Raw genomic sequence first — 27,671 nt, 5'->3', positions numbered from 1 at the left:
GCGCCCCTCCCCGGGCCTGCACTCCAGCCACTCTGTAACAAACACTTCCACTTCCTGAGCGCTCTTTCTTCTCCCGCCGCGGGGTGCCGAGCGGAGCCCGGAGCCCCGCCCCCGAGTGCTCCCATTGGCCAGCGTCCTTCACCCGGCCAGAGAGCCTCCCGTGAGAGGCCTCTGATTGGCCCCCGGCAGTCCACACCCTCCGCGTGGCCCCGCCCCCAGGGTAAGCGGCCCGGGCGGTTTCTGGAACGCTCAGTCGCCGCGCGGGGCGGGGATCGGTGTTTGAGTCCCAGCTTCGGCTCTTCGCCGTTCGCCGCCGCGGCTCCCGGGACACCTGCTCGCTTGTTGGCCCGTCCGGCGTCGCCGGGCTGCCTGCCGCTCTCACCCTCGCCTCCTGGCCCGCAGAGTGGGACGCGGAGCTGGACCGGCCCGCCTTCGGACCCCGACTGTACACGGCTGAGCGCCACTGAGCCGTTGCCAAGCGAGATGAGCGCGGACGCGGCGGCCGGGGCGCCCCTGCCCCGGCTCTGCTGCCTGGAGAAGGGTCCGAACGGCTACGGTTTCCACCTGCACGGGGAAAAGGGCAAGGTAGGCCAGTACATCCGGCTGGTGGAGCCCGGCTCGCCGGCCGAGAAGTCGGGACTGCTGGCCGGAGACCGGCTAGTAGAGGTGAACGGCGAGAACGTGGAGAAGGAGACCCACCAGCAGGTGGTGAACCGCATCCGTGCCGCCCTCAACTCCGTGCGCCTGCTGGTGGTCGACCCGGAGACCGACGAGCGGTTGCAGAAGTTGGGCGTCCAGGTCCGGGAGGAGATGCTGCGTGCCCAGGAAGGGCCCGGGCAGGCCGAACCGCCGGCCGCCGCCGGCGAGGAGCGGGGGGCTGGCGGCGAAAATGAGCCTCCGGCCGCCGCGCCAGAGCCTCGAGAGGCCGAGCAAAGCCATCAGGAGCGGGTAAGTGCGGGCCCGGGCCTCGCGGCGAGGCTGGATGGAAGCGGGTGGGAAGGAGAGTAATGGGGAGACCCAGGCGCCCGGGATGCCCAGCCCTGCTCCCCGCCTTGTCTTTCTGAAACTCGATCTTCGGAGGCGAGACTGCTTCCGCCCGCCGACCGGGCCGACTGGCAGTTACAGTCTTGAGGCTGCGTCCCACGACCCCTGCGCCCCATCCCCAAGCTGGGCTGGGACCCTGAGCGCCTTAGGGAGTGAGGGTGAAGGAGGGCGGCGCAAGGGAACCCAGTCTCCCTTTCCTCCACTCTGTTGGTGGCTGTATGCTCCTACACCCCTTGGGACCCCCAATTCCACCCCTCCTCTGAGTGGCCAGCTCCCTCCACAGGCCCCCCCGGGGGTGGTAAATGAAGCGGCCTGAACTTCAAAAAGCTGGAGGAATAACCGACTTCTGTGTGGAAGCGCAATGGTGGGAGGGAAGGGGGCCCTTTCCCCCCTTCCCCACAGCCCGCTGGCCTGTGTATCATTAACTTCAGCCTGGTGGACTTCATCCTCCTGAAGTCCAGCCTGACTTCTAAGAAAGAAGCTCCACCATCTGCAGGAGATGGGTGGGGGCAGGGCTGAGGGAGGAGGTGCAGGGGCGAATGGTCCGGGGGGTGGTGGCAGCTCTGCCCCCAGGAGGATTTATGATTCTCAGGAATGTGAGGAGTAAGCTAGCTCCTATCTGGGAGCAGGAGGGAAGACCTTGGAGAGGTGGTTGGCTGTGGGGGTGGGGTGCGGGACAGCAGCCAGGAGGTCACCACGGGCAGGTGGTCTTGCCTGGCACTGGCTGTCCCACTCCAGGCCCTGGACAGCAAGCAGGCTGGTTGCTTTCTGCCCACGCTGGGTGTTTATAACCCCAGTCTGGATCAGCTGCAGGAGGGGCAAGGAGAAACAGGACTTCTGCTGAGGCTTCCTTGCCCAGAGAGTAGGGGCGGCCTCAAGGTGAGACTGGGAGGAGGAGGGCCGGGGCCTCCCCTGGGCCTCTTCGGCTTTAAATACCAGCTCTCCACCTGCTGGCAGGGGTGTTCGTGGTGCCGGTAGGAGCCTCCCGTGACACAGAAAGGACACAGTTCAGCCTTTCAGTTTGAAGGTGGAGCCCGAGAGGACCAACTGGTTTGGTAGAAGTGAGGTCACCAGGAGCCCTGTCCAGCCGGAGCTGGGTGCTGGGAATGCCAGGGCCACTGGGTGCCCACTTCCTGCCGCCGCCAAGCTGGCCTTGGCAAGGCTGGGGGTGGGGTCAGAGCACCCCGGCAGGGGGTTGACCCCAGGGGGTTGAAACACTCATGATCTCTGGTCCGAGACAAATCCAGTTTGAACTTTGTGCCCAGGGCACCGACTTAGCATTCCCGATTTGTTGTTTTTTTTTTTTTTTTTAATGGACTTTGGCACTTGCACAAGTAACCCGCCCCCCTCACGCCGCAAGTTGCAGTCAAGTTCAGCTCCTCCCACTGCCCTTTCAGTTTTACTGCTGGGAGTGGGGGGGCTGGTGGACGCAGAGGCCAGGATGGAGGCTTGACCTTCCACGTGAGCTCACCCGCCAGGCCGTCTGAGAAGCAGTGGAGGTTGGCTTCTGCTCTCTGGGTGACCACAGAATGGGGTTTCCCCCAGGTGGGGGTTTGACACCTGCATCCGTGTGCATGCTTTATCGGGCCAGTTCCTCCAGCCCTTCCCTGGGACATCATCACCAGGCCTCTTGGGATTTCTGGTCAACAAGCGAGTCGGAACTTCTCTGAGCCTTGGTTCTGCCAAGCTCAGAGCATTGGATTCCAGTGACACCTGCCTTCTCTAGGATTTTACAAATAATAATACGCTTGAGCCCCTAGTGGGTGCTGGACTGAGCTCCTTGTGAGCCCAGGCATTTGAATCCCAGCCACGAGCTGGGATCTCCCTTAGCCTCTGTAGCTGCTCAGCAGTGTTAAGCCCCTCTGCTAGGAAATTCCTGTGAAATTTGGTATGGTGGGCATGCAGGTGACTCACCCTGTCTTCAAAAAAAAAAAAAAGTTAACAGACACAAGAGTTCATTGTTCCCTGAGAAGACAAGGTGTGTGTGTGGGGGGGGGGGGGGGTCTGTATAAGGGATACATACAACGTTTGCATGCTATTGATTACTTTGAATCTGAATTTACTTGCAAAGTCGGGGCTGTCATGACATCTCCGTTAGTTCTTGGAAGTGGAAAAGGTTTTGGTGGGGAGTTGTCAAGCAGAGAGGGTTGGTGGGTGACATCTCATTGGGAGGAGTGACCTGGGTCAACAGCAGTTCAAGACAGAAGGCAAGGAGGTGCTCGTAGTACTGGTCTCGGTGGAAGGAGTGGGGTGCTTCCAGCCCGGCCCACGTCCACCCCTGGGGAGGGAGGAGCCGCAGCACCCCTGCTCAGCTGTATTCGCTGGGCCACCTCGAGCCAAGTTTCTCTGAGCTTCCTCTTGTTTAATTTCCTCTTGTTTAATTCGGGCATGACAACACAGCGGCCTCATGGGGTTGGCGGGTTACATGAGGATGTCTGTTAAGCCAGTAGCTCAGAGCCTCCACTAAGTAAGCATTCAGTGAACGCTGGTGGCTGGCCTCTGAGTTAATAAACATTTCACAGTGACCATTATACCCTCACCCAGGAGGTGCAGCCAGGCCTGGATCTGCCCCTCTCGTTGGGCATGGGCAACTGTGACCAAGCCTGGCATCCCTAGATGCTCAGTCTGGGATCACTATTGAATAATCAGCCCTTCACAATCTGGTCGCCTCGCTCCCGCCACCGCCCCTCTCGGACACCCCCAGCCCACCGAGCCACACCGAGGGTCCGGATTCCCTCCCAGCGTGCCATGCGCTTTGAGCCTCTGCACCTGGTATTTGCACTCGCCGAGGCACCTCGGGCCAAGTTTCTCTGAGCTTCCATTTCCTCTCGTCTAATTTGGGGGTGACAGCAAACCCTTGGGAACCCTCAGTCCCCTTCTGCGCCGGGCACGCTCCCCGAGACCACTCAGCTCCCAGGCGGCCTTTCCTCTACCCCACAGGCAACATGAGCCGTCTTGTCTCACCTCTGCCTGCTTTCTGTCCTTCCACCTTTTCTCACCCTCAACGCCCAGTATCTGAATCATCGGTTCACCTCTCCTCCCCCGACCTGACCTCCTTCAGAGTCCCAAGGGCAACAGCTGTAGCTTATTTATGTTTATCGCCCCAGCGCTGTCCAGGCTCAGGGCAGGAAGGGCCTCAATAAATAATTTTTGCATGAATGAATGCATGCTAAACAGCCTTGGGGGACCTTTGTCCTAGGTCATCTCAGCCCAGCCCACCTGGGCCTGCGTGTACCTAGAGAGCACACCCAAGAGATCGGAATTCCAGATAGAGCTTATTGGCTTTTTCTTGCCTACTAGCAGCTTCCATTTTAAAGCCAGAAGTCTGGGAATGCCAGCTCTGCTGCCTACTGGCTCTGGGGCCCTGATGGTTCATCATTCCCTGCAAGCCTCAGCTTCTCCCTCTGTGAAATGGGGAGAGAGGCTCCCAGCCTGCAGGGTTGTGGGGGAGATTTGATGAGATGATGGGGATGAAGGGGAGTGTAAGTGCCCTGCTCGGGGGTGGGGTGGGGGGTGGGTTCCCGCCACACCTGACACTGATCCCAGAGGCAGAGACCGGGTAGGCACCCTAGGTGGCACAGTGTGGGGTGGGCATGACTCACTGGCAGCCTCCAACCTCTTTCCCAGGTTTCATCTCACACAGGCGAGGGCAGAGGGGGATTTGAGCTGCAGGATGTTTGGATTTGAAAGGGACTGGGTGGGACGATTTCTTCTTAAACCGCATACTTGGGATTTCTCACTCCCCAGGGATCCAACCCCCTTCTGGTTCCTGTTCAATCCTGGAGACGATTCTCCTGGAGAGAGGAAAGGGGCTTCCTTCTCAAGGAAGCCTGTCATGTCTCCATAAGGGCCCTTCTCTGCCTCCCTAGGCTTCCCATCCACCGGCCCCCAAGAAAGTGGAGGGGTTAGGAATTCGGAGAAGAAGGGGCCTCACCAAGGTTATGTGGACGCTGCAAGCCTCTTAGAGAAAGCAGAGCTCTAGACCCAGTAATGGGAGCTCAAGGCAGAGAAGGAAACCCACATTTCTCCTGAGTCTGCTAATTGCCTGGCCCTGTGCCCTAAAGATAATGATACAAATTCCATTGTTCTTTTTTGTTTTCCCCCCACCACAACCCTGCAAACTAGGTATTATTTTCTCCATTTTGTAACTTGATAAATAATAAATGGTAGCTATTATCTGTGTCTGGCAACCTGCTCTGTACTAAACATGCCTTACTTATCTCCGTGAATCCCCACGACCACCCTGTGAGACAGAGATTAGCCCTACTGTCTGCCTGCGGAGGCCGAGGCTCTGTCGTTTCTGGGGGTGGCCCTGGGCTTCTGAGCTAGTGAGCCTTCACCTTGCGGCAGGGCAGTGTCTGAGAACCCCGCTCACTCGGACTCTGCCCATCACCTTCTGAGCCACACCAGGGCCATCACACAGGCATAGGTTCAGGCTGCTGGAACCAGCTCCCTGCAAGGTTCAGGGCTCCCAGGTGCTTCTGTCTCCAGGGGACACGATCATGAAAGGTGTCAGCCCTGATGGGAGGCATTGGCCCAGAAGGGGCAGGCTCCAGGCCCCATCCTTCTTGTGTGATGGGCCTGGCAGAGAGTGACGTAGTCTGTATCCTCATCTCCAGGACGTGAGAGCCGCCCTTACTGGCTCTGGGGCTCCCCTGTAGCACAAAGGGCCACCCCCCCCACAGAGGCCTACCTTGACTTTCGGGTTAGATCTGGGTTCTAGTATCACTCACAGCCGTGGGACTGAGGCCAGAGCTCTGACTTCCCAGGGACAAAAGGCTCCAATGTCTCCCTGTGCTTGTTATAAGGTCATGATGCCCAAATGAGACAGCAAAGGCCGTGGGGATGTAGGAATAGTTGAGAGTGAGACCTCTGGGGTCTGTAGAATGGGCCTTTTCGGCAGCCACTGGCCACACGTGACTCCTAGCAGTTGAAGTATGCCAGTCGAAACTGAGATGTGCAGTAAGGGTAAGATCAAACGCATACCAGATTTTGAAAACTTAGTAGGACCAAAAGGATGTAAAATATCCCATTACTAACTTTTTACTAGATTACCTGTTGGAATGATGATATTTTGGATATGTTGTGTTAAATAAGGTTAAAATTGATCACTCATGTTTCTGTTTTACTCTTTAATGTGGCTGCTAGAACCTTCTAAGTTACCGACATGACTGGCATTCTGTTTCTGTGAGACAAGCTGCTCTAGTTGTTGTTCTTTAGTTGTTAAGTCATGTCCAGCTCTTTGCAGCCCCATCAACTGTAGCTCACCACGTTCCTCTGTCCATGGGATTCTCCAGGCAAGAATACCTGTGGGTCGCCATTCCTTTCTCTAGGGATTGAACCCTTGTCTCCTGCTTGGAAGGCGGATTCTTGACCTTGCCGCTCTAGATCTGAGCTCAAAGCCTCCCCTCTTCTCCCATCAGCTGCATGTACTTGAGCAATTTATGCCGTCTATTTGAACCTGACTTTTCTCCATGTGGGGGCTTCCCTGGTAGCTCAGATGGTAAAAGCATCTGCCTACAATGCGGGAGACCCAGGTTCGATCCCTGGGTCGGGAAGATTCCCCTGGAGAAGGAAATGGCAACCCACTCCAGTACTCTTGCCTGGAAAATCCCATGGACTGAGGAGCCTGGTAGGCTACAGTCCATGGGGTCGCGACTTCACTTCACTTCATTTCCTCCACTGCGAAGTGAGGGTGGTAATACCTTCCTCGAAGAGTTATAGTTGGGTCTTAGTGAGAAAATACACTTAAAAGCCCCAGTGTGGTGCTTGGCACGTAGCAAGTGCTCGTTAAAGGCCAGCTGCTCTTTGTTATTTCAGCAGAGTCCCAATTTCACAAGCTCCAAGAAGGTCCTTACCGAGCCTCTTGGGACCGCCCACGGGAGTTAAATCCAGCGGCTTCTGGGAGGAGGGGGAGGGATGAGAAGGGTGACGGGAGAGAGCCTGCGGGGGCAGGCAGGCATGGGGCAGCCAGCCTGGATGGTGTCCAGCCAGGCAGCAGCCCAGGTACCAGCCTGCTCCATCCCAGGCTTGCCCAGCCCTGGGGAGACCTGAGCCAAACGCTCCATCGGGCATGTCTCTGGCCAGCACCAGGAGAGAAGAGTCGGGGAAGGACCTGGCTCAAGGCCCTTGAGGAGCAGTGTCAGAGCAGTAGCCCCTCATGTTATCATCCGGATCCCACCCTGCGAAGCTCCAGAAAGAGGCTTCCCTGCTGAGAAGCGGCGGGATCAAGGGCCAGAGTCCCTTCTTTTTCCACAAAGGGAGGTTGTCCGGCATTCCTCAGCGTGTGCAGACCTTGGGCGGGGGTCTTCTAGGGTGAGATCGATGAAGCCACATCGGGGTCAGAGGTCATGAGTCAGTGGCAGCCAAGCCCTTGGTCGTCCGTCCCTTGGGGTGAGGAGAGGATGCTTTCAGCCCAGAGCCCTGGACCCTGGACTGCAGTCGCCCCCACGCTGCCCGGTCACACGTGCCCCCAGGCAGAGCCACCTCCTCCACCCTGGTTTCCTTGAAGAGCTGGCGCCAGACCCAGGCCTGTCTCCAGAGCAGCCCTGGCCCCTTCCCCTCAGTATCCCCACCCCTCCCCCACCAGAGGACCAGGTCTCCCAGTCTCCGCCCCCCCACCCATCCCCCCTTGCTGAGGCCAGATTCCCGGGCGGGGGGCGGGAGGTACCATTCTTATCTAATTTGCATAAACTCGAGCCCCGGCTGGCTGGGCTGGGGGAGGGGCAGTGACCAGTCACCTCTATCTGTTCCCCTGGCCACCCCGGTGGTCTTCCTGCTCCTCCAGCCCCACCTTCTGGGACCCAGAGCCGGCGAGCTTATGGGATGTTTTCCATAGGGCTCATCACCATGGCGTCGGCCAGGGAGGGGCTGGCCCAGTGGGGCGTTGGCCCCCGGCCTCCCTCCCCGGGGAGGAGGGGAGGAGCAGGGAGCGGCCGGGCCCGCTCCCCAGAGACGGTCACTGGGATTAGGGTATCGACTTTCCCCAGCCTCCCAGGTGGCTGCTGATGGTGCCTATTGAATTCTGTGCCCGACGCCTGCTCCCTGGGCCGCGTGGGTGGAGGTGACTGGGCGGCCACTCGGGGGTGGGGCTGGGCTCCCTGGGAGAGGGGGAGGTGGTGGAGGGAGCAGCCGCCAGGCCTGTGCAGGGTTTGGGGCCGCCTGAGACCTGGGGGGTGGGAGAAGCCCGCAGAAGAGTCTGAAGGCAGTGCTCCTGGGGGGCCGGGAGTGAGAAGCTCGTCCAGCCCGGCCGCCCCAGCCTGTTTGCACAGCCCTCAGCCACCACTGCCTGGCAGTCCCTCTTCTCACTTCTCTGCCAGTCTCCTCGCTGAGCAGATCCTGATTTTTTTTACTTCCAAGCTGCCATGGTCACTTGAAGACCCACCTGAGTGTCTGAACACTCTGGCCATATTCCCCTCAAAGTCACCCCACCTCCAGCACGGACCCCTCTGGAGCTGCAACCACGGCCCAAGGCTGCTTGTGAGCTCCTAGGGGCCCCATGCCAGGCCCAGGATGTCCTGGAGGGCCCAGGTATCCCCTCGGTGGCCAGCGCCTGACATCTCCACATCTCAGTGCGGGGCCTCGGGAAGCTGCCCCAGGACTCCGGACAGCACCAGCCTCCACCAGGCTGGGCTGGGCTCCTTTGATGACTGACTCAGCAGCTGGCAGTGACAGTTCTGGAGGCAGCTGGAAGAGGGGTGGAGAGAGACATGGGAAGGGGAGCCCCCTGCCCAGTCTTGGGGGGCTTGGGAAGGTAGGAGCTGGGTGGGGTTCTATACTAGTCTGAGCACCTCAGAAAATGCCTGGGGTTTCCTGGACCCCTGGGAGGGGATCTGCCACTTCCTGAGATCTTCACGGCCTGGTGCTGGCAGAGGGGCGTGAGGTGCAAAGGACAGGTCCCCAGGCAAGGGTCCCCAGGGTGCCAGGTGCTCCGGATCAGTGAGGGAAGCCACCAGGCCTGCCTGCTCCCAGCCCAACCGCCCTCCCCGGAAGGAAGCCTGTGGTTTCATCATCTCCCTGCCCCTCCCAGCAGAGGCTGCAGCCCGAGTTTGCAGCTCTTGCCCAAGTGGGCCTCCTCCCAGTCTAGGCTTTGAGTCCTGCCATGGATGGTGGCAGGGCACACGGGTTTCCAAGTCAGAGCCCGGGGTGGAGTCCTGGCTCCTCTGCCGGAGCTCGGACCCTGGGCTTCACGTCTGGGGTCTCACTTTCACCATCTCCAGGATCGGGGTTAGGGTTAGGGTCCTGACCCACAGGAGGGAGGCTCTTTGGAGTCAGGGGCAGCGGGAGGGGCAGGAGACAGCGGGCCACCCTCTGGCTTCCCCGTGATTCACCTTCCCCGCTTTCTCAGGGTGACAGAGGAGCTCTGGCCACCGAAAGCCGAGCCTCCCCACTGCGGCAACTGGTCGGACCTGTTCCTGCTCCACGGGCCTGTGGGAGGGCTTAGCTCTAGGGGAGAAGAGCCTCACTTACTCCCGGAAGTAGATGGGGGGGTGGTTGTGGGGAGTCCGTGAGGAGAGGGCCCCGAAGCCAGCGAGGGCCAGGGAGGGATGAGGGGACCTGGAGAGAAGCAGGGGTCCCCGTCCCCTTTTTCATGCTCACTTAAGTGCCTCTGCTCTTGTCTGGGATGCCCAGATCAGGGTAGAGCCAAGCCTAACTGTCACCTCGCCCTCCTTCCGGTCTGGGCCTCTCCACACCCCCAATCAACATCCTGAAGCTGAAAGGCCGGCCCAGGCATCTGAAGGAAAGCAGAGTCACCCTCCCCACCCCCCACCCCCCATCCTCCGCGGAGCAGAGGGGTGGGGGCTGAGTCCACCGCAGGTGGCAGCTGCCTCCTGGGCCCAGCAGGTCGGGGCAGGAGGGCTGTGGGGCCTCCCCGCCCCGCCCCTCCCTTGCCTTTTCTCCAGCTGGGCAGTGAGGTTTCAGAGCGACCAGCACCCCACCCTCGAAATCTCATCTCTCTGCTTCCTGTGACTGACTGACCATCAGTATTAGCAACGACGGGGGCATCCCCTCGTGCACAGGGGTGTAGGGTGGTCAGGGGCTCCCACCTATGTTAATTGGACCTCCTAGCAGCCCTGGGAGGCAGGTGGCATTAAGAACAGTCTATAAACAAGGAACCCAAGGCTTTGAGAAGGAAATGACTTGCCCCGGGTCACCGAGCTGGTAAGCTGGAAGCTGGGCCAGGGCCCTGACTTCAGCATTTGCTCTTTGCCTGGCATCCGGGTGATAATCCAAAACTGGCAGGACTGGGGGCCGGGGGAATGGGAACCCCATGTCCATCGTGGGCTCAGAGCTCAGGCCCCCTCAGTTTCCTCCATCATGTAAACGTGCCCTCGGGCTGCAGCTTCTAAGCTAAGCTGCTTAGGCTGGGCCAAGGATGGTGGGAACTGTTGCACGCTGAGGGTCTGAGTGTTTGAGCACCTCTCGGCGGGTCCTCTCCAGGTCACAGCCACACAGGGCTCCCCGCAGTCCAGCCCTGCTTTCCACCACCCCCTCCCATTCAGGCTCCCTGGGATCCAGCAGGCTCTTTGGGGTTCCTTCACTACCTTCGTCCTCGGCCTTGGTTCCGCTGGTGGGACGTCTGGGGCCCCTGGCTGTACCTCCCTCAGCCCCATGGTCATCTAGCTCCCAGCTCCCTTTAGGTGGGCCGTTTGGCTTGGTGGGGACAAGCCGGGAGTCCGTGTGGGGGAGGGAAGGCTTTACTGTGAATATGTAAACCAGCTTTGAGTAAGCACCTGCCCTTGCTTCTCCCCTGCAGAGAGGAGGGTACAAAGCAGCTGGGGGTCCCCGGTCACTGTCCCAGGTACTTAGGCTGGTAGGGATGCTACCAGGAGGGGAGCAGACCGAGCCATTAGCTGGGAGGGATGAGGTAGCCATCTAAACACCATGATAAATGGGCTTCCCTAGCAGTCCGGTGGTTGACTTCACACGTCCCATGCAGGGGGGGCATAGATTCCATCCCCGGTTGGGTAACTCAGATCTCACATGCCTCTCGGTGTGGCCAAAAACAAATAACATGATTAACCTTAGAATGTCAGAAAGGCAGAGACCTGAGCTAATCCGCTCCCACCCCTCACTTGCCTAAAGAGGGAAACGTGTCGCGGACTCAGGGGTGGCGCTGTGCCCAGGGGCACCCAGGCAGGTTGCAGCAGGGCAGGGTCCCCGGCCAGCGTTCTCTGGCTGCTGGAGGATCTGAGGAACCTTCCTCAGTCAGGGGGATGGGGTCAGGCACGGAGCAGGGAGGGCGGCACCCCAGGCCGGTGTGGAAGGACCACATCCCCCGCTTTCTCCCCACAGCGCGAGCTTCGGCCTCGGCTCTGTGCCATGAAGAAGGGCCCCAATGGTTATGGCTTCAACCTGCACAGCGACAAGTCCAAGCCAGGCCAGTTCATCCGGGCGGTGGACCCAGACTCTCCTGCCGAGGCTTCGGGGCTCCGGGCCCAGGACCGCATTGTGGAGGTAATGTGAGGCTTCCTGCCCCCTTCCCAGGCTCCTCCTTCCTGATGGCCTCCTCCTGGGCATCGAACACTGCATCTGCTCCTTGGTTAGCCCGTGAGGTGCCTAGACAGCCCGTAGATGCTGGAGAGAGGGTGGGGAGAATGGTGGGTGAGTGGGCAAGAAGAAAGGAAGGAAAGATGGGGGACTCCTTGGCGGTCCAGTGGTTAGGATGCCACACTTCCACTCCTGGGTCCTTGGTCAGGGAACTAAGATCCCACAAGCTGCAAGGTGTAGCCAAGAAAAAGATTTTTTAAAAAGGAAGGAAAGATGTGTGAACGGATGGATGGACAGACAGAGAGGTGAACTGACTTCTTTCCTGCTTGCACCTCCTGCGGGCTCTTGGCGGAGCAGACACGCTCAGCGGCCCACGGTTCCCCCATCCATCCAGGGAGCTGCCTGGGGCCATGGCCAGTTTCCCGCTCTCCGAGGCCTCCTCACCAGCACAGGGACGGGGCGGAGCTGGGGGCCATGAAATCCGTCCCCCGAGTGAGGCTGGGCTGGCAGGCTCTTGCACTCTTGTGCTCTGCCGGTAAGAAGAGGAAACGTGAACCCAGGGCCTGGGGCAGGTCCCAGAATCTCAGTCTTCGAGCCTCAGAGCTGGAAGATCAGCTCTCCCAAGACGTCTCAGTTTACAGGCGAGCAAACCAAGGCCCAGGCAGGGAAGTACCTAGAAAAGCTGGGGCCCAACCCAGGCCTCCCAGACCCTTCCCGAACCGTCTGTCACAGCTGTGTTTGTTCAGTCTCGGCCGGGTATTTTCTTTGGCTTTTCCCACGTGTCCTGCCTCCCCATCCAACTGTCGAGTGGGAGGACCACTCAGCCTGGTTCAGGGCTCTACAGGCCGGGGGTGCTGGGGTGGGCACTTCGTGCTCACCGATTGCCAACCAGCCCAGCCTTCACCTGCCCCCCGCCCAGAACTGAGACCTGTGCGGCTAACCCCTGCCCGCACCCACAGGTGAACGGGGTCTGCGTGGAGGGCAAGCCGCACGGGGAGGTGGTGTCTGCCATCAAGGCCGGCGGGGACGAGGCCAAGCTGCTGGTGGTGGACAGGGAGACGGACGAGTTCTTCAAGAAATGCAAAGTGATCCCATCGCAGGAGCACCTGCAAGGTGAGCTGGGCTTGGCAGCCTGAGGGCCCCCCCGGGTCAGGAATGTGCTCTGGACTTTATTGGGTCCCACGGGAGGGGAGAAAGGCGGTGTGGGTTGGGGGAGAGGGTCTTGGAGAGGAAGCCAGCATCGGCAGTGGGTTTCTGAGGATGGTGTATGGCTGGGGGGTGGGGGTTGGGGACCCGCACAAGGGATGGTGAGATGGAATGGGCTGCTGATTCCGCAGAGGGAGGGGACCCCCCTCCTCCCCATGCCCCCCCCCCGCCCCCCGCCCCACTCTACTCACAGTAAGCGCTCAGGGCAGGGCCGATGCAAGGAAACAGTTAACTCTGGGGCGGCTTCCAGCCTTAGCTTGGTCAGATCAGAGTCCAGTGACAGGGCCCCAGTGCCTCCCCTTCCCTTCTCTCAGGTTGTCTTGGAAACCCAGGCTTGCTGGCTTGAGAGCGGTGGGTCCCTGGGCCCCTGCCCTCCCCCGCCCCTCCATCACCCTGCCAAGCCTGGCACCTCCCCCGCCCTGGCCCAAGCCAAACGGGGCAGCCGCCGCCCAGGAAAGGAGGAGCTGAGCCGTGCTCTGCCCCCTGGTCTGGACCTTCTCCCTGGGAAGATGAAGATGGCTCCCAGGGGTTGCGGGACTGGGCGGAACCTCTTTGGACTTTGCAATGGGTGGGGTTTCCTTGAGGGTCAGATGTGGGGCACAGGGGTCCACACAGAGGTCTTGCCACAAATTCAGATCGCCAACTTGGAGGGGCCCAGTGGGTCCTGGGGGTATCCTGGAAGTCACTAGCAGACTCCGGTCATGGGAGGTGGGTACCACTGTACCCTTGTCTCCCAAGTTCATGGAAAGCAGGTAAGTCTGATAATCCCCATCCTCATTAGGGGGGAAACTGAGGCCCAGAGAAGTCCCCCCAGCCTTGCTCTTGGCAATGTGGTATGAGAAAGGGAAAGTGTTAGTTGCTCAGTCCCATCTGACTCTCTGCGATCCCGCCAGGCTCCTCTGCCTGTGGAGTTATCCTAGGCCAGAATACTGGAGTGGTTTGCCATGCCCTCTTCCATGGGATCTTCCCCACTCAGGGATGGAACCCAGGTCTCCTGCAGGCGGATTCTTTACCACTGAGCCGCCAGGGAGGCCCCAGTGTGGGAAGACACGGCTAAAATCCTGACTCCCCTCGGCTGCTCCTGTACCTGCCCCTGCCTCCCCCAGCACCCTTCTCCCCCGACTCCCAAGTCATCAGCCCTCTCTCTCCCCCCTGGCTGGGCAGGAAGGGCCTGGGAACCTCCATGACTGCAGCCTCTGATCTGAGGACCTGCGGAGGGAGGCGCGGGGGCGGGTCCCCTCCCTGGGTGTCCCTCCTCCCAGGTGGATGTAACTCTGCACGTCCCCAGCCGCTGCCTCCTGCCCACAGCTGGGTAGACCACAGCTCACGGGTGAGCAGGGTACAGTGGAGGGTGGGAGTAAGTGTCCCCGTGTCCCGCAGTCCCCTGCCCAGCCACTGTGGGAGGCTAGATGAGAGATGTTCCTGCCCCGGTCCAGGGCAAGGAGAAAGACGTACCCTGATCTTAAGCTAAGAGCTCAAAAGAAACCCACCCAGGCTGACTGGAGATGGAATAGCCCCCTTTTGCAGCCAGGTGGGGAGTCTACCCTGAGTGAGGCCAGGGAGGGTGACCCCAGGGCGTGCTCACCTCCTGACCCCACCTGTCACCACCAGGTTTCCCCTTGGCTGGGGGAGGGCACGCCCAGGACTCTGCCCTGAGGCCCCCCTCCATCCCCAGAAGGATGGGGTTCTTTTGCAGCTGATAATCATAACCAGGGCGTGGTTCCCAGTTCTGTTGACACACCGTCACCTAGGAAGCATTCGAAAAATACTGATTCCTAGGCTCGTCCCAGACCCACTTAGACAGACACCCTGGTGTCAAAGCCCAGGGATCTGTATTTCTAACAAGCTTCCTGGGTGGTTGGGAGGCAGCTGCCTGGAATTTCAGCCCCGTCTATGACTGCTTTTTTCAAACAGCTCCTTACTCATCAGTGGTTCTTGGGATTAATTGAATAGGCACCTTTTTTCCTTTTTTTTTTTAACTTTTTATTTTGTATTGGAGTATAGCTGATTAACAATGTTACAGCACTTTCAGGGGAATAGCTTAGGGACTCGGCCATACATACACATGTATCTGTTCCCCCCCAAACTCCCCTCTCATCCAGGCTCCACGTAACAGCGAGCAGGTTCTTGTTGGTTATCCACTTTCCATGTAACAGCGTGTACATGTCCCTCCCCCGTCTTTTTAATGAAACTGAATAGGAAATCTCAAAGAGCCTTGAGATGTAGTGAGGGCAAGTTGTTTTGTTAAATGTTACATAGTCTGAGGCTGCTAGGTTGTCAAAATGTCCAGTGTACTATAGTGGGTGGCAGTTAGGAGACTTAAACACTGACCTTGGGGAACAAGGTCAAGCGGTCTAGCCAAACCCCACGACCCCCTGCCTTCCACGCCCCACTCTGTTCCCACGGCTTCTGACTCACCTGCGCTCTTCTCTTCCCCATCTAGGTCCCTTGCCTGAGCCCATTACCAATGGGGAGATCGAGAAGGTAAAGGCAGAGCCCTGATGCTTCTTGGGCTCAGCCCTAGGGCTGCAGGAGGCGGGGGAGGACGTGTGGTTAGGAGGAGGACAGGGTCTGGTTCAGGTGAAGACCTCACGTCTCAAGCCCCAGGCCGTGTAAGGGCCCCAGCCTGGGGCTGAGGCAGAGGGGATGGAGCCGCCTGGCCAGGCCCATCCTGGGTGACAGGCCCCGCCTCCAGCTCCCCACCACACAGGAGGCCATTCTTCCCCCCAAGAACAGAGCGGCAGTGTCTGCCTGCAGGCTGCCGGGCCCCTGCTACTTCCAGTCTCGGTTGGGAGAACAAAGCCCCTCCTACCCGGGCCGAGGGAAGTGGGGGCCAGGGGAGAGATGGCGCGGCCCGGTGCCAGCTGGGGCCACGGGAACCCAGGCAGAAGCTCAGTGTCCAGCTGCGGCCCGAGGCCTGGGCTCTGGGACAGCCCCCTCGGGGTCAGGTCACAGGGCGGGAGGGCTCCTCAGGGTCTGCTTCCAGGCTTCCTCTCCCCGGGGGCTCCTGCTGGGGGCGCAGCAAGAAGGCCCTGAGCCTTCAGTCCCTTTCCCTGCGGGTCTCTAACTCTCCCCCACCCTATTCCCTCAAAGCCCTTCTTGGCTGCTTGGGGGTTAAGATTTCAAGAATCCGGGGGTCAAGTCCAAGTAAACAAGTCAGGTGGGCTGCAGGAGACTCAGGACATCACGGGTGTTCCCCACACTCAGCAGAGTCTCCCGGCGCCCCCACACCCCTCCGTGGTCACTGTGCTAAGGAGGAGTCAACCCCAGAGGCTACCTGGGAGGACAGGGGCCGGGTGAGCCATCCAGCTAATCCCACGAGGGGTGGTCTTGCTGCCCTGGATGGTGGAACCCGGCTGCCCTCTGATCCTTGGAAGAATGTGCAAGTGCAAATCCCCGCGGGGCCCTGGCAGGCTCGGGCAGCGGGACTCTGGGGTGGATGGCAGGACTCAGACCGAGGTCCCGTCTTCCCCGGAGTGCCCTTCATGGCTCAGGACTGCCCACCCACACGCCTCCTCTCCTCTCTGCACCAGGAGAACAGTCCTGAAGCCCCAGCCGAGATGGCCTCTGAGAGCCCCGTGCCACCCCTGGCAAGAACTGCCTCCAGTGACACCAGCGAGGAGGTAAGGCCGGCCAGCTGGGCAGGCGGGGAGTGGCACTGGGTGGCAGCAAGTCCACTCCCAGGTCTCGCTCGCTCCTGGCACACCAGCCTGCCGTGGAGGTCACACGCTGAGCCACGTTCTGTTCTCGTGACCTGGCTTCCCTGCACGCGGCCTCAAGGGAGCACCTCGCCGAGGCGCTGAGGCCCCCCCCTTCCTCTTTGCAGCTGAATTCCCAAGACAGTCCCAAGAAACAGGACTCCACGGCACCCTCATCTACCTCCTCCTCGTCCTCCGACCCCATCCTGGACTTCAACATCTCCCTGGCCGTGGCCAAAGAGAGGGCCCACCAGAAGCGCGTCAGCAAACGGGCCCCGCAGATGGACTGGAGCAAGAAAAACGAACTCTTCAGCAACCTCTGAGCCGTACCCCACCCCCGCCACCAGGAAAGCCCAGCCCCACACCCAGCCCGACCCCCTCTCCCCCACTTATCCCCAGATCAACACACAAATCAGCACCAGCATCTCCTCTCTTGGCAAATCTGATCTTTCTAGAGAACTGTGTTCTTCCCTTACCTCCGACAAAGTGACTGGTTTTCTGTCCTGCCCCAGTCAAAAAGCAGACTCTGTGTGTCCCTCCTCGCTGGGTGCTTCAGCCCACCCAGAGCCCCCCTGCCACCCTCCTGGGACGTCACTGGGACCTCCATCGAGCAAAGATCCTGAGATTGGGCAAGAGGTCACCTTCCCTCCTGACCCCAAGTGACGACTAGGTCCGGGATCCATCAAGGACTCCGATCACAGCAACATCGCCGAGTGGACTGGGGCCACCATCCTCAGAGCTGTGACTTGGGCATCTTATTTTTGATTTTTTGAGTGCAGTACTACAGTTTAGATGGACTTTCGATTCTTGATTAACATGATTTCCCAGGTTGTTGCATCCGGGACGTAGCAGTGGCCCTACCCTTCCTTCAACTTTTGTTTCTGCTCCCACCCCAGAGACCTGGGCAATGTGGGGAGGGTCTGGCCACTCCCTGCCCAGCCCTGAGCCAGACACAATTGTAAGAAAACTCTTACCCAAAATTCAACTAGTTTCTCCAAACAGCCTTGGCCTCTGTGTGTTCTTTTGCAGCTCTGTCCACGCGTGTCCTCAGAGTGGCCTCTGGCCAAGAGGACGGTCCAGGACTTCCTGGGACTCTAAGCCCAGAGCCAGAAGTGGGGTGGCTTTAACGAGAGGGCCTTGAGCCTGTAGCTGCTGGGTGGCTAGGCCATGTGTGGGTCCTGTGTGAGGACCCTGCCTGGGCCAGCCCTACAGGAATGATCATCAGGGAAACGGGGAGCTTAGCACCCAAAGAGCATTTCTCCATAACCATAATCAGAATTGAGAAGAAAATTACTTCTCTTTCCCCAGGATTTAAGGCGAGTTAGTGATGCTACTAAAGGAGGGCATGGCAGCCCACTCCAGTATCCTTGCCTGGGAAATCCCATGGACAGACGAGACTGGTAGGCTACAGTCCATGGGGTTGCAAAAGAATTGGACATGACTTAGCGACTAAACAAGGACACTATTTAAAACAGGTGCATATACAGTGCACCTAGACATTGGCAACGACCAGTCTGATTCAACCAGAGTCCTGTCACATCGACGGTTCCTTCAGAGTGACCTTGGGCAGGTCACTCAACTTCTCTGTGCCTCAGTTTCCCCCTCGCTAGAATAGGATAAATAACAGAACCCACTTCCTCAGGGTGCTGTGAGGATTAAAGCCAGGAATAGGAAACCTGCGATAGAGACAGGGCTGAGAAATCCCTGTGAAATAGATAAGCCCACCACGTCATAGGTGGAACTCCTGAGGCGCAAGTAGGGGAATGGAGGAGCTCAGATTAGAGACCACGTGCGCAGAGGGAGGGCTCTAAGACCCACCTCGGATCCCAGGAGCATTCAAAGGGTGAATCCACGATGCAGCCAGACTTGGAGAGAGAAGGCTTGGCTTTAATCTTTCTGCCCACTGCCAGAGAGGTGCAGATTCCCAGGCGTGACCCAAGCTGGTGTCCCCGCCCCCCTCCCAGATACTCTTATCTTACCTGGCCATGGACCTGACTGCGGGGATGGGGAGGACAGACCTGGCCCGCTGGGCCCTGGGACATGCTTGTGGCAGGTGGGGTGGAGGGGACTTTCCAAGGATGAAATGCCCTGCTCCTCCACGGGAGGTCCAGGTCTCTATACTGCTGACCCAAAGGGCACCCTGGGCAGCTGCCACCGTGGCCTGCAGGGCCCGGTTCATGGGCAGGCAGGAGGAAGGGAAGCTGGCCCTGGGCTGTCCTCCACCCCACCCAGAGGCCACTCAAGCCAGGTTCCTGGGACTGAGAACAAGCAGGGAAGGTCACTATCTGGCCATCGCTAGACCTGTTAAGATTAGTTAGAATTCCACCACTGGGAAAGAGAAACCTTCCAAAACCCTTATCACCGCACCAACTGCAGCATTTAGGCTGGGCCTGGCCTGACCCCACTCACCCTTACCTCCACCCTGTGACATCTGATGGAGGTCCCCTGCAGGTGTGCTGGCCCCCCAGGCTGGGGAGGGGCCCTCCCTACCTCACCTGCTGGGTGGGGAGGCCCTAAGGACTTTTGACTCTGATTAAACTGGCACAGGTGCTCAGAGGCACCTGTCACCGAGGGGCCCCGGGCCACAGCGAGCAGTGTGTGTGTGAGGTGCAGGCTGTGTTTTTTCAATGAGTTTATTTATTTGTGGTTGTGCAGGGTCTTCATGCTGTGTGGGCTTTTCTCTAGCTGTGGCGAGCAGGGGCTGCTCTCCAGTTGGGGGGGCGTAGGCTTCTCACTGCGGTGGCTCCTCTTGTTGCAGAGCACGGGCTCTGGTGCCCACAGACCTCAGTACTGGAGCTCCCACGCTCCAGAGCACCGACCCAGAGGCTGTGATGCATGGACTCAGCTGGTCTGCCATCGGGTCTTCCCAGACCAGGGGTGGAACTCGCGTCCCCTGCTTTGGCAGGGGGGCGATTCTTTACCACTGAGCCACCAGGAAAGCCCTCAGGCTATTTTAGATTCTAGTTTTCCACGCTCCTATCTGGTGAGAGGCCTCCTGGGAGCTGGCAGTCCTCAGCCAGTCCTGGCTCTGCCATCAAAAGCGCCGGGGCCTCTGGCAAGCGCCTGCTCCTCCCTCAGTCGTGTCTGACCCTTTGCAACCCCGTGGACCGTAGCCCGCCAGGCTCCTGTCCATGGGATCTCCCAGGCAAGACTACTGGAGTGGGGTGCCATTTCCTCCTCCATGAAAATACTCTGGGTGCCCTCAAAGGTCTCCCCTCCGATGGTGTTTTGAAACCATGCCACCGGGTTACGACAGGGCGTGATGAGAGACAGATGTCAAAGGCTGTCCCGCTGGCTCTGAGGTGCTTAACTGGCTGCCACGCAGCCCGGCCAACTCAGGCCTGTGCCATGGGCGCCCCCTCGTGGCCTCGGCAGGTGGAGCTGCTCCCAGGGAGGCAGGACAAGGCAGGGAGAGCGAGGTGCCTTCTGGAGGCCCCGGCTCTGGCCTCCGCTTCCTCCCGCAGCCCTTGTAGCTGAGCAGGAGGCCCGAGCTTCATCGGGGGGGGCAGGGGGTGCTCCAGCCACACGGAGCTGTGTCCAGAACTTACCCCGCCCTCAAAACTGGCTCCAAAGACCAGGACACCCACCCACTTTCCCAGCCACCTGGCTGTCCTTCAGGGCTGACCCCCTTCCTTTCCAAACCTCCCGCGGTCACGCCCTCCTGCTTCTGCAGGACTAAGGACCAAGCTCCCAGCACCGTCCCTGCGACGCTGGAGGCTCTCCACACGGGCCCAGTGAGGGAACAGGGCCAGCTGCATGCAGTGCGCTTTACTCCCGGCCCGAGACTGGGCAGCCCCTCCGGGGGAAAGGGAGGCCCCACGCAGTCACAGGCCCCCCGGGTCCGCAGCTCTGCCTCTACCTGCCTCCTCCACCTGTGGACTCAGGCCATCCACTCTAGTCTGAGTCCAGGTTTGGCAGGAGGACGGGCTGACCCTGGAGTAGCCCAGCCATAGCAGCCAGCCAGAGGGAGGCCAAGGCCAAGTCCGGCCCAGAGTCTGAGGGGCCCCACAAGGAGATTCCCAGCCTGGAGCGGGGCCAGTGTGCCTCGTGCCCCAGGCTCCATCCGTTCACCTGCAGCAGGGCTCCGGGCTTCCACGCCCATCCAAACAAGGAGGCCTGTCCATGCGGCCGGCTGTCAGCAGGGCTCCGATGTCCCCTCTCTGTAGGGCTTCTCTTGCACGTGGCTGGTCTGCTCTAGAAGCCACTGCCGCTCCGGCTCACTCATCATCAGTCTGAGCGTCACCTCCTGGAAGACACTGCTCACAGCCACCTACGTGCGCCAGGGACAGAGCAGGGCCAGCTAAGTCACAGCCGAGCACCACCGGGCCCCCCGCCGCCCAGAGCCGGGCCTCACCCTCTCACCAGCACCAGCCTCACCTGCTCAAAGTGAAGCTTTCGGAACATCCGGATGCTCGGCTCATTTCCTTGCCCAATTTTAGCCTCAAACTTGGTCAGACCTAGCCTGGTCACTCCTTCGGAAGGGATCAGAGAGGGTAAGCTGCACTGTGAAGCCCCCCGCCCCTCCTCCCAGCACCCTCCACCCCATCTGCCCCCACCCCTGGGCCTGAAGGTTCACCCCCCACCCCCTCGCCTTCCCCTGGGACCGCCTGCCCGGCCCTCCTCACCGTAAAGCAGCATCATGAGGACGGCCTCTGTGCCCAGGCCCTGGCCCCTGCAGCTGGGCTCTAGGAGGAACGACAAGAGTCACTGACACTGCATGCCCGGCTCACAACCCTAGGAAGCTTGCAGATATGGGTACCATTCTGCAGATGAAGAGACAGAGGCCCAGAGAAGTGAAACGATTTGCCCAAGGTCTCACAGATCAGTGACAGTCAGCAACCTGACCCCAAAACTGACCCCTTCAGCTTAGCGTGCTGCCCCACGAGCACGTGCGCACAGCCCTTTAGAAAGCGGCTGAGGACCACAATGGACACAGAAAAGGGGGGGGTCCTCACACAGCATAGGAAGATGCTCCAGGGAAGAACACTGATTCTGGGGAGTCCCCAGTCCACCCCAAAGAGAGGGCAGACTGCAGCCTGCAGATCCTAAAAGCAAAGGTTACATTCACACCCACGCGTGAGATGGGAATAAAACGAACCACCAAGGGTGAGCCGTGTGGCTGACAGGGTGCCACGTGGTCTGCCCGGCCAGGTGCTGGGCTCACCAAGGCCAGGGCCTTGCGCCAAGCTCTTTGGGTGCCTTCTGCAGCTTGGGCGGCTTCAGGTTCAGCGGCTCTGAGGGCCAGAGGGGAGGGAGGGCAGGACCAGGTGGGACAAACCTGCAATCATGACCTCGATCTCCCCCAAGGAGGGGTCCCCGGGATCCGTGAGGAAGAGGTTCACATCTCCCGCCATGCAGCTCTCCTCGCTGGGGCCTGGCTGGGCCTGCCGCTTCGCTGCATCCAGCACAATGAAGGTACACTCTGTGGAGGGGGCACAGGGTCATCACCTTCTCCCCACAGGAGGGCAGGGGCCAGTCTTCCTACCTGAGCCAGAGGACTAGCCCTGTCTCTGAGTCTGGCAGAAAAAGGGAGCTGGCGCTTCCTCCCGCTGATTACAGAGCCCGAAAGCGGCCTCCTTCAGGCAACAGTGGCCTTCTGCAGACAGTGACTGCATTCTCAGAAGGGGATGCAACAAAAAGACCACGCTGGGCTTACAGCAAGGGGCGCGAGGGGGTGCGGCCTGATTTACAGCCAGAGCTCCACAAGCTTTCTTTTCTCTATATTCCTCCAGTCCTGGTGCAATGAGTGAGGAAGAGAGCAGAATCATCAGCCCCCACCCTCGGGGTCTGGCTTCAGGGGAGCGTCACAGTCTCAGGGTTTCAGGCACCTCCCCAGAGTTCCACAAAGTGCTTTTTTTTTTTTTTTTGCAATCTTTCTGGGACCCCAGCCGGGAATGGGAAAAGGAGGGAAGCTAGGACGGACTCTGGAATCAGTCCTCCCACGACCGGCCCGGCCCAGGCCTCCTCTGCTGCTCACTGTCTGCGTCGTCCCGCCAGCTGCGCTGCATCGCGTACTCCTGCTCCAGGGTCAGTGGCTCCGAGGCCGTCAAACGCTGCAGCTCCTCTGATTTCATCCACTCGTGGTACCTACAGGAGCGGAAGGGCAGCCTTCAACAAGTAGGACCGATTCAGAAGCCTAAGTCTGACATTTTATGAGATGAAGAAACAGATGCTTGAGGCAAACCCCTAGGGCTAACAGAGGGCCAGAGAAGACCCAAGAAAGGGTTATAATGGGTCCTATGGCAGAAGGCCGCAGGCCTAGTAGCCAGAGACAGCAGGAGCCAGTCCTGTCTGTTCAGCCTCCTTGCCTGTCTCAGGGGTCAGCGCAGGGGGAGCAGTTGGAAGCTAAACATTCCTCAAATTCCTGAGGAGATGTAATGGCAAGCTGAACTCAAGCAAAGAAGGCTGGACAGATCTCCACAAAGGCGGGGCGCCAGAAACCCCCCAAACGAAAACCACAAGCAGCGAATAAACGCCTACAGCACTACCAGCCCCCTCTACCAGACATTCGCCAACTGCCACCACAAAAGCCCCACTCCGAGACTCATTCCTGGCCATCCCAAACAACAGACCTCCCTCACAACAACCCGTGGGCTCAGTTTTACAACAGGTTAGCGTCCAGTCTCCAAGAACTGAGCCTATTTACTGGCACCAAGGGGGTAGCACTCTTTTACACTCAGGAGAGAAGACAATACCTTTTCTTCCTTACCCACATGTAGTTTACATAAAGGAATTCCTTGCTGAAAGGCCAAAAAGGAAGCTGGGGGGGGAGAAATACAGGCCGGTGACTTCCTCCAGGGAGGTCACTGCCCTCTGCTCCAGTTTTCACTTTTTCCTATTTGCAGTGACTTCTCGCACCAAGGTTTCCCTTCCTCAGAGAAAAACAGCCTCTGAGATTAGGGCTAAGACAGGCTGACCCTCCTCGCTGCACCTTGGAGAGCTGGCTTGCATCCCATGTCAGGAGAGTGGTTACCTGGGCACATGCTCTGAGGTATAGGGGACCAGCACCACCTTCTTCCCCAGCAGCAAGATGTTCTGATTCAGCCTCATGGTGGCAACCTGCAGCTAGCGGGGAGGGCAAAGATTTCAGCACCTGAGTTTCCTCCCACCCAGGGTGGGAGCCTGGGCTCTCAATTCGCTAAACGCCTCCAGGGGCTAAGTTGTCAGAAGAGAGAGCCGCCATCCTTCTTCCTTTCCAAACCCTTCTGAGAACACGGCCTTTAAACCCCTTGCAAGGAGGGGAACCGGGCTGGTGAAAGATAAACAATCCTGGACTCGCATCTCAAGGAGCCTTCAAGCATGGGCTGTCCCTTCCACCCCATCACCCAGAAGGCCTCATACCCAAACACCAAGATTTATCACCGAACCTCCCATCACTTGCGCCAGTCCTAAGACACCGCCCCCTACGGTTAATTTTGCGCCGCGTCTTAAACCTGTTTCCAGCCCCTTTTCCCAGCGAACCTCCCCGCCCCCCGGGACTCTCGCGAGCCATCCGGGCCCTATCCCGGCCCACTTTAGAGGGAGGCGGGCTGAAGGCCTTGATCGCCTGCCCTTTGTGAGGGGTCACCGGCTACGCTTCTCGAACCCCACGGCCACTGGGGTCCCGGGGACGGCCAAATCCACAGCCTCTCCTGGGCCCTGATAGGAGCCCACCTCTCGCACCCGGCCCCAGCTTCCTCCCCCGGGCCGACAGCCGTTCTCACGCACGCGCGTAGGCGCGCGCCCCGCCCGCTTCCGCCCCGTAGAGGGCGGCCGCCGAGGCGCGCGCGCAACCCTGCCCCCGCTAGGAGCCCAATCCGCGCCGTGCGCCCCGCCCACTTCCGCCCCGCAGACGGCGGCCGCGGAGGCGCGCGCGCAGCCCCGCCCCCGCGAGGCGCCCAATCCGCGCCTTGCGCCCCTTCCGCGGCGCGCGCGGAAAAGGTGGGCTCCCGGCGCGGGCGCATGCGCGCTGCGGGCGCTGGTGTTGGACAGCTGGCGCCGGCCGCAGCCCCGGGGATCGCAGGCGGCTGCCGCGGCGGCCCGGAGCCGGCTTCGCTGCAGGTGTCGGGGCGAGAGGCTGGGGTGGACTGGGGTAGTGCCCGACTCGGGGCTCCTTCAGGAGAGGGGAGGAAAATGGGGAAGAGGATCAGAGAGGAGCGAGAGCCCCAGGCAGGTTGGGGGACGTGGAGCGGAGGCCCAGGACGGGGCTCTGGGAGAAGGAGTTGGGTTGGGGGGTGACCTCGGAAGCCCCCAGCCCTTTGCCCCAGGCGGAGGAGGCAGTTATTTGGCTGCCCTGTTGCGATCGTGAGCTCGCTGTTGCTGGCATTGAATGGGGATAACCAGAGTGTGTTAAGGAGACCCTTGTGCTGGGTGAGACTTAGTGGCATCCGAGGACTCTTAAATCACTTGCAGTCTAAGCGGTAATGAATACATGCCCTGCACAGCCAGGGAAAGGTATGAAGAGACCACCCAGGTGTCATGATACAGGGAGATACTTCTGTCCCTGCTGTCTGTGACAGATGTTGAGGCCATAAAGTGTCAGTCGCTCAGTTGTGTCCGATTCTCTATGACTCCACGGACTGTAGCCTGCCAGACTCCTCTGTCCATAGGATTCTCCAGGCAACGATCCTGGAGTGGGTTGCCATTCCCTTCTCCAGGGGATCTTCACAGCCCAGGGATTGAACCCATGTCTCTTGCATTGCAGGCAGATTCTTTACTGTCTGAGTCACCCAGGAAGCCCCTGAGGCCTTAAGTGTCTGATTAAAGGATGGGGAGGGGGTGGCGCTGCAAACATCCCCAACCGCTGTCTAGGTCCATGAGAAAGCTGAAGTCTGTTCCTTTTCCAGGGAGCCGCAGCAGCTGCCACCCCAGCAAGGAAGAAACGTTGACCGCCGAGGGACCCTTCCTCACTTTGGGAAATGGCAGGCGAAATCACAGAGACCGGGGAGCTCTATTCTCCCTACGTGAGTTTCGCTTTGGGGGCCTATTTTGCCCACATCGGTGCCCTTGGCTTCGAGAGAAGCACACTGCTTCCCGTGGACTGTGCTTGTGAGCCCGGCGGCTTTCACAGCTGGGGTCTGGGAACCAGAGTCAGCAGCAAGCCATGGTGAACAGAGGATGAGAGTCAGATTTGTTAACTCTTTACGTGTTGATCAGAGAGCAGTCGGGAACACAACTGGCCCCTTATTTTTTATCTCAGGGCTGCTGTCACTTGCAAACTGTGAGGTCAGTTCAGATGGATGGGTGCTCTCAGCTGTCGACTCTGGGTTTTGCTCCACTCAGCAATTTGAAACCATTTCACTTCTTAACTGAACTTTATGTTGCACAACTTTTATAGTCTCGGATGGCGTAAGAGGCAGAGAAAGCACGCAGAGACCTCCAGTTGTGGTTCGCTGGAGCCTGTAATTAGAACAATTACAATGATGGATTTCTCACTGTTGTGGGTCTGCGTTACCCTCACACATGCACTCAGTTTATCTTCTTTGTGTTATAGAAGATTGGTCATGGGTCCATCATGGAATTCTCTATAGTTGAAGGATTGGAGGATTGGAATAATCAAATGATTGATTCATGTTGCTACCAAGTGCCCCAGTGCTGCTAAGTATTCCAGGAAAAGGCAGCACTGCCTTAAGTAGCAAGTCCTCTTTCTAGAAAGTCCCTAACCTTAAACAACTGCCCTGCTTTGCACTTCCCTGGGGACCCACGCTCTGTCCCTGCTAAGTTGTGATGTGATGGATAAGGAAGCACCTCTGAGAACAGCCGGCAAAAACCCTTACACCAAGGTCCTGTGCCATTCGTGTGTGACTCCAAGGGCCACTTCTTCACCTCGTAATTTTATTTATTTATTTATTTGGCTGTGTTGGGTCTTCGTTGCTTCACGGGCTTTTCTCTAGTTGTGACCAGCGAGGGCCTACTCTCTAGTTGCGGTGCTTGGACTTCTCATTGCAGTGGCTTCTCTTGTTGCAGTGGAGCACAGGCTCTAGGACATGTGGGCTTCAGTAGTTGCGGCTCCCGGGATCTAGAGCACAGACTCAGTAGCTATGGGTCACTGGCTTAGCTGCTCCAGGGCATGTGGGATCTTCCCACATCAGGGACCAAACCCTCATCTCCTACATTGGCAGGCAGATTCTTTACCCCTCAGCCACCAGGGAAGCCCCTTCACCTCGTAATCGATCAGGTTAGTCTCTCTTGAACCTTGAAATGGATCGGATCATGCTCCTTTCATCTGTGGAATTGTGTAACAGCTCACAGCCCCCTCTGGGTATCAGCAATGACATGTCCACACTGTCTATAAACGTCACCGGGGCTCCTGCGTCATCTTCCAACATCTGTAAGCTTAGAGGTGAGGAAATGAGTTATTTCTGTAGCTGAGCCTTGGGAAGGAAAGCCATTGATGTACCCACTTTTCCTGGGCCTCCAGCTGTCCAGAAATCATTTCACATGTCAGCATGTGCCCACAGGAAATGGGGCAGTGAGACCTAAAAGCCTCAGCAAATTCCACTTTTTAAAACTCTTTCCCTCCATCTCCTGTGTGTTGGGTGTTGTTCAAGGTCTGCGTTCAAGGGCCTCCTCTGGGTGTTGGCCACAAGCAGAGGCTCGTATTCTCTAATGGTGCTGGTGAAGAGAGAGGCAGGGGGAGGTGGGTGGTACTGAGGGTGAGGTGGCGCTAAGCGGGAGTTAGCGAGGGTTTGAGCGGAGAACAGGCCTCCTGCCTGAGGTTTCCGTAACTCTGCCATCCTGCGAGAATGGTTCTTGGTCCCCCGTGAGACCAGGAGGAGGGTTGGAGATGCACCCCCCACCTCCCCGCGCTGAGCCCAGAGGGACTGCGGAACAGACTTGACTGCGGGCGCTGCTTTCCTCCGCAGCTGCATTCCCTGCTCAGCAGAGCCCAGGCAGAACCGTGCTGGCTGCCTTGGGGGAGCCTGATGCTGAGGGCGCGTTCCCAACCCCCAGCCTCCCCCCACCTCTGTGCCCTGTTGTGAGTTCCTGCCCTTCGTGGGTGTCACGGGTGTTCGCCTTCGCCTGCATTCTTCTGCATAACCGACGTGTGATGAGCCTCGCAAGGGGGCTCAGATGACAAGCCCTCTCGAGGATAGCATGGTTCAGGGCTGTGCACCTTGCCCTCATAGGTGATCTCAGAACAGGCTTGTCTGTGTCCCCATGTATGGGGACCTCAAGTGGCACGGGACTGAAGGGATCCTGTGGTCGAAATAGAGGAAGAAGGGGGTCCCCGCCCACAGAGAGGCAGCTGCT

General features: G+C 59.2%; 3 protein-coding genes across 11 annotated transcripts in view; 2 read left to right on the top strand and 1 right to left on the bottom strand.

Moving 5' to 3' along the window:
• Positions 1-241: 241 nt before the first annotated feature.
• On the top strand, positions 242-17,440 carry NHERF1 (NHERF family PDZ scaffold protein 1). The gene is made up of 6 exons (XM_061144906.1): positions 242-948; positions 11,341-11,502; positions 12,495-12,648; positions 15,185-15,225; positions 16,275-16,364; positions 16,568-17,440. Exons 1-6 carry the CDS (start codon positions 484-486, stop codon positions 16,760-16,762), a joined length of 1,107 nt encoding a protein of 368 aa, XP_061000889.1. The 5' UTR covers positions 242-483; the 3' UTR covers positions 16,763-17,440.
• A 2,752-nt stretch (positions 17,441-20,192) lies between these two features.
• NAT9 (N-acetyltransferase 9 (putative)) lies at positions 20,193-24,179 on the bottom strand. 5 transcript variants are annotated; one of them, XM_061144913.1, is made up of 8 exons: positions 24,093-24,139; positions 23,413-23,504; positions 23,149-23,199; positions 22,417-22,526; positions 21,718-21,861; positions 21,065-21,124; positions 20,817-20,911; positions 20,193-20,709 (listed from the first exon to the last, which is right to left on the bottom strand). In XM_061144913.1, the coding sequence occupies exons 4-8, from the start codon at positions 22,511-22,513 to the stop codon at positions 20,575-20,577; spliced, it is 531 nt and encodes a 176-aa protein (XP_061000896.1). In that variant the 5' UTR covers positions 22,514-22,526; positions 23,149-23,199; positions 23,413-23,504; positions 24,093-24,139; the 3' UTR covers positions 20,193-20,574. The 5 variants fall into 5 exon arrangements, with proteins under 5 accessions (XP_061000896.1, XP_061000895.1, XP_061000892.1 ...); XM_061144912.1 differs by having other exon boundaries at positions 23,135-23,199; positions 24,093-24,133; XM_061144909.1 differs by lacking the exon at positions 23,149-23,199 and having other exon boundaries at positions 24,093-24,179.
• Positions 24,180-24,374: 195 nt separating this feature from the next.
• TMEM104 (transmembrane protein 104) overlaps positions 24,375-27,671 on the top strand; it is a 54,278-nt gene continuing 50,981 nt past the window's right edge. For 3 of the 5 annotated variants that reach the window (XM_061144896.1, XM_061144898.1, XM_061144893.1), the window contains exons 1-2: positions 24,375-24,479; positions 25,265-25,381. In XM_061144896.1, coding sequence (XP_061000879.1) covers positions 25,337-25,381 — 45 coding nt within the window. In that variant the 5' untranslated portion in view covers positions 24,375-24,479; positions 25,265-25,336. Of the gene's footprint in view, positions 24,480-24,509; positions 24,592-25,264; positions 25,382-27,671 lie in introns of those variants that run through there. The other 2 variants (XM_061144894.1, XM_061144895.1) reach the window with 2 other exon arrangements.

Source organism: Dama dama, chromosome 5 (assembly GCF_033118175.1).
Source record: "Dama dama isolate Ldn47 chromosome 5, ASM3311817v1, whole genome shotgun sequence".
Taxonomy (NCBI): Eukaryota; Metazoa; Chordata; class Mammalia; order Artiodactyla; family Cervidae; genus Dama; species Dama dama.
Note: the sequence above shows the minus strand (reverse complement) of the source record. Positions and strands in the feature narration are given on the sequence as shown.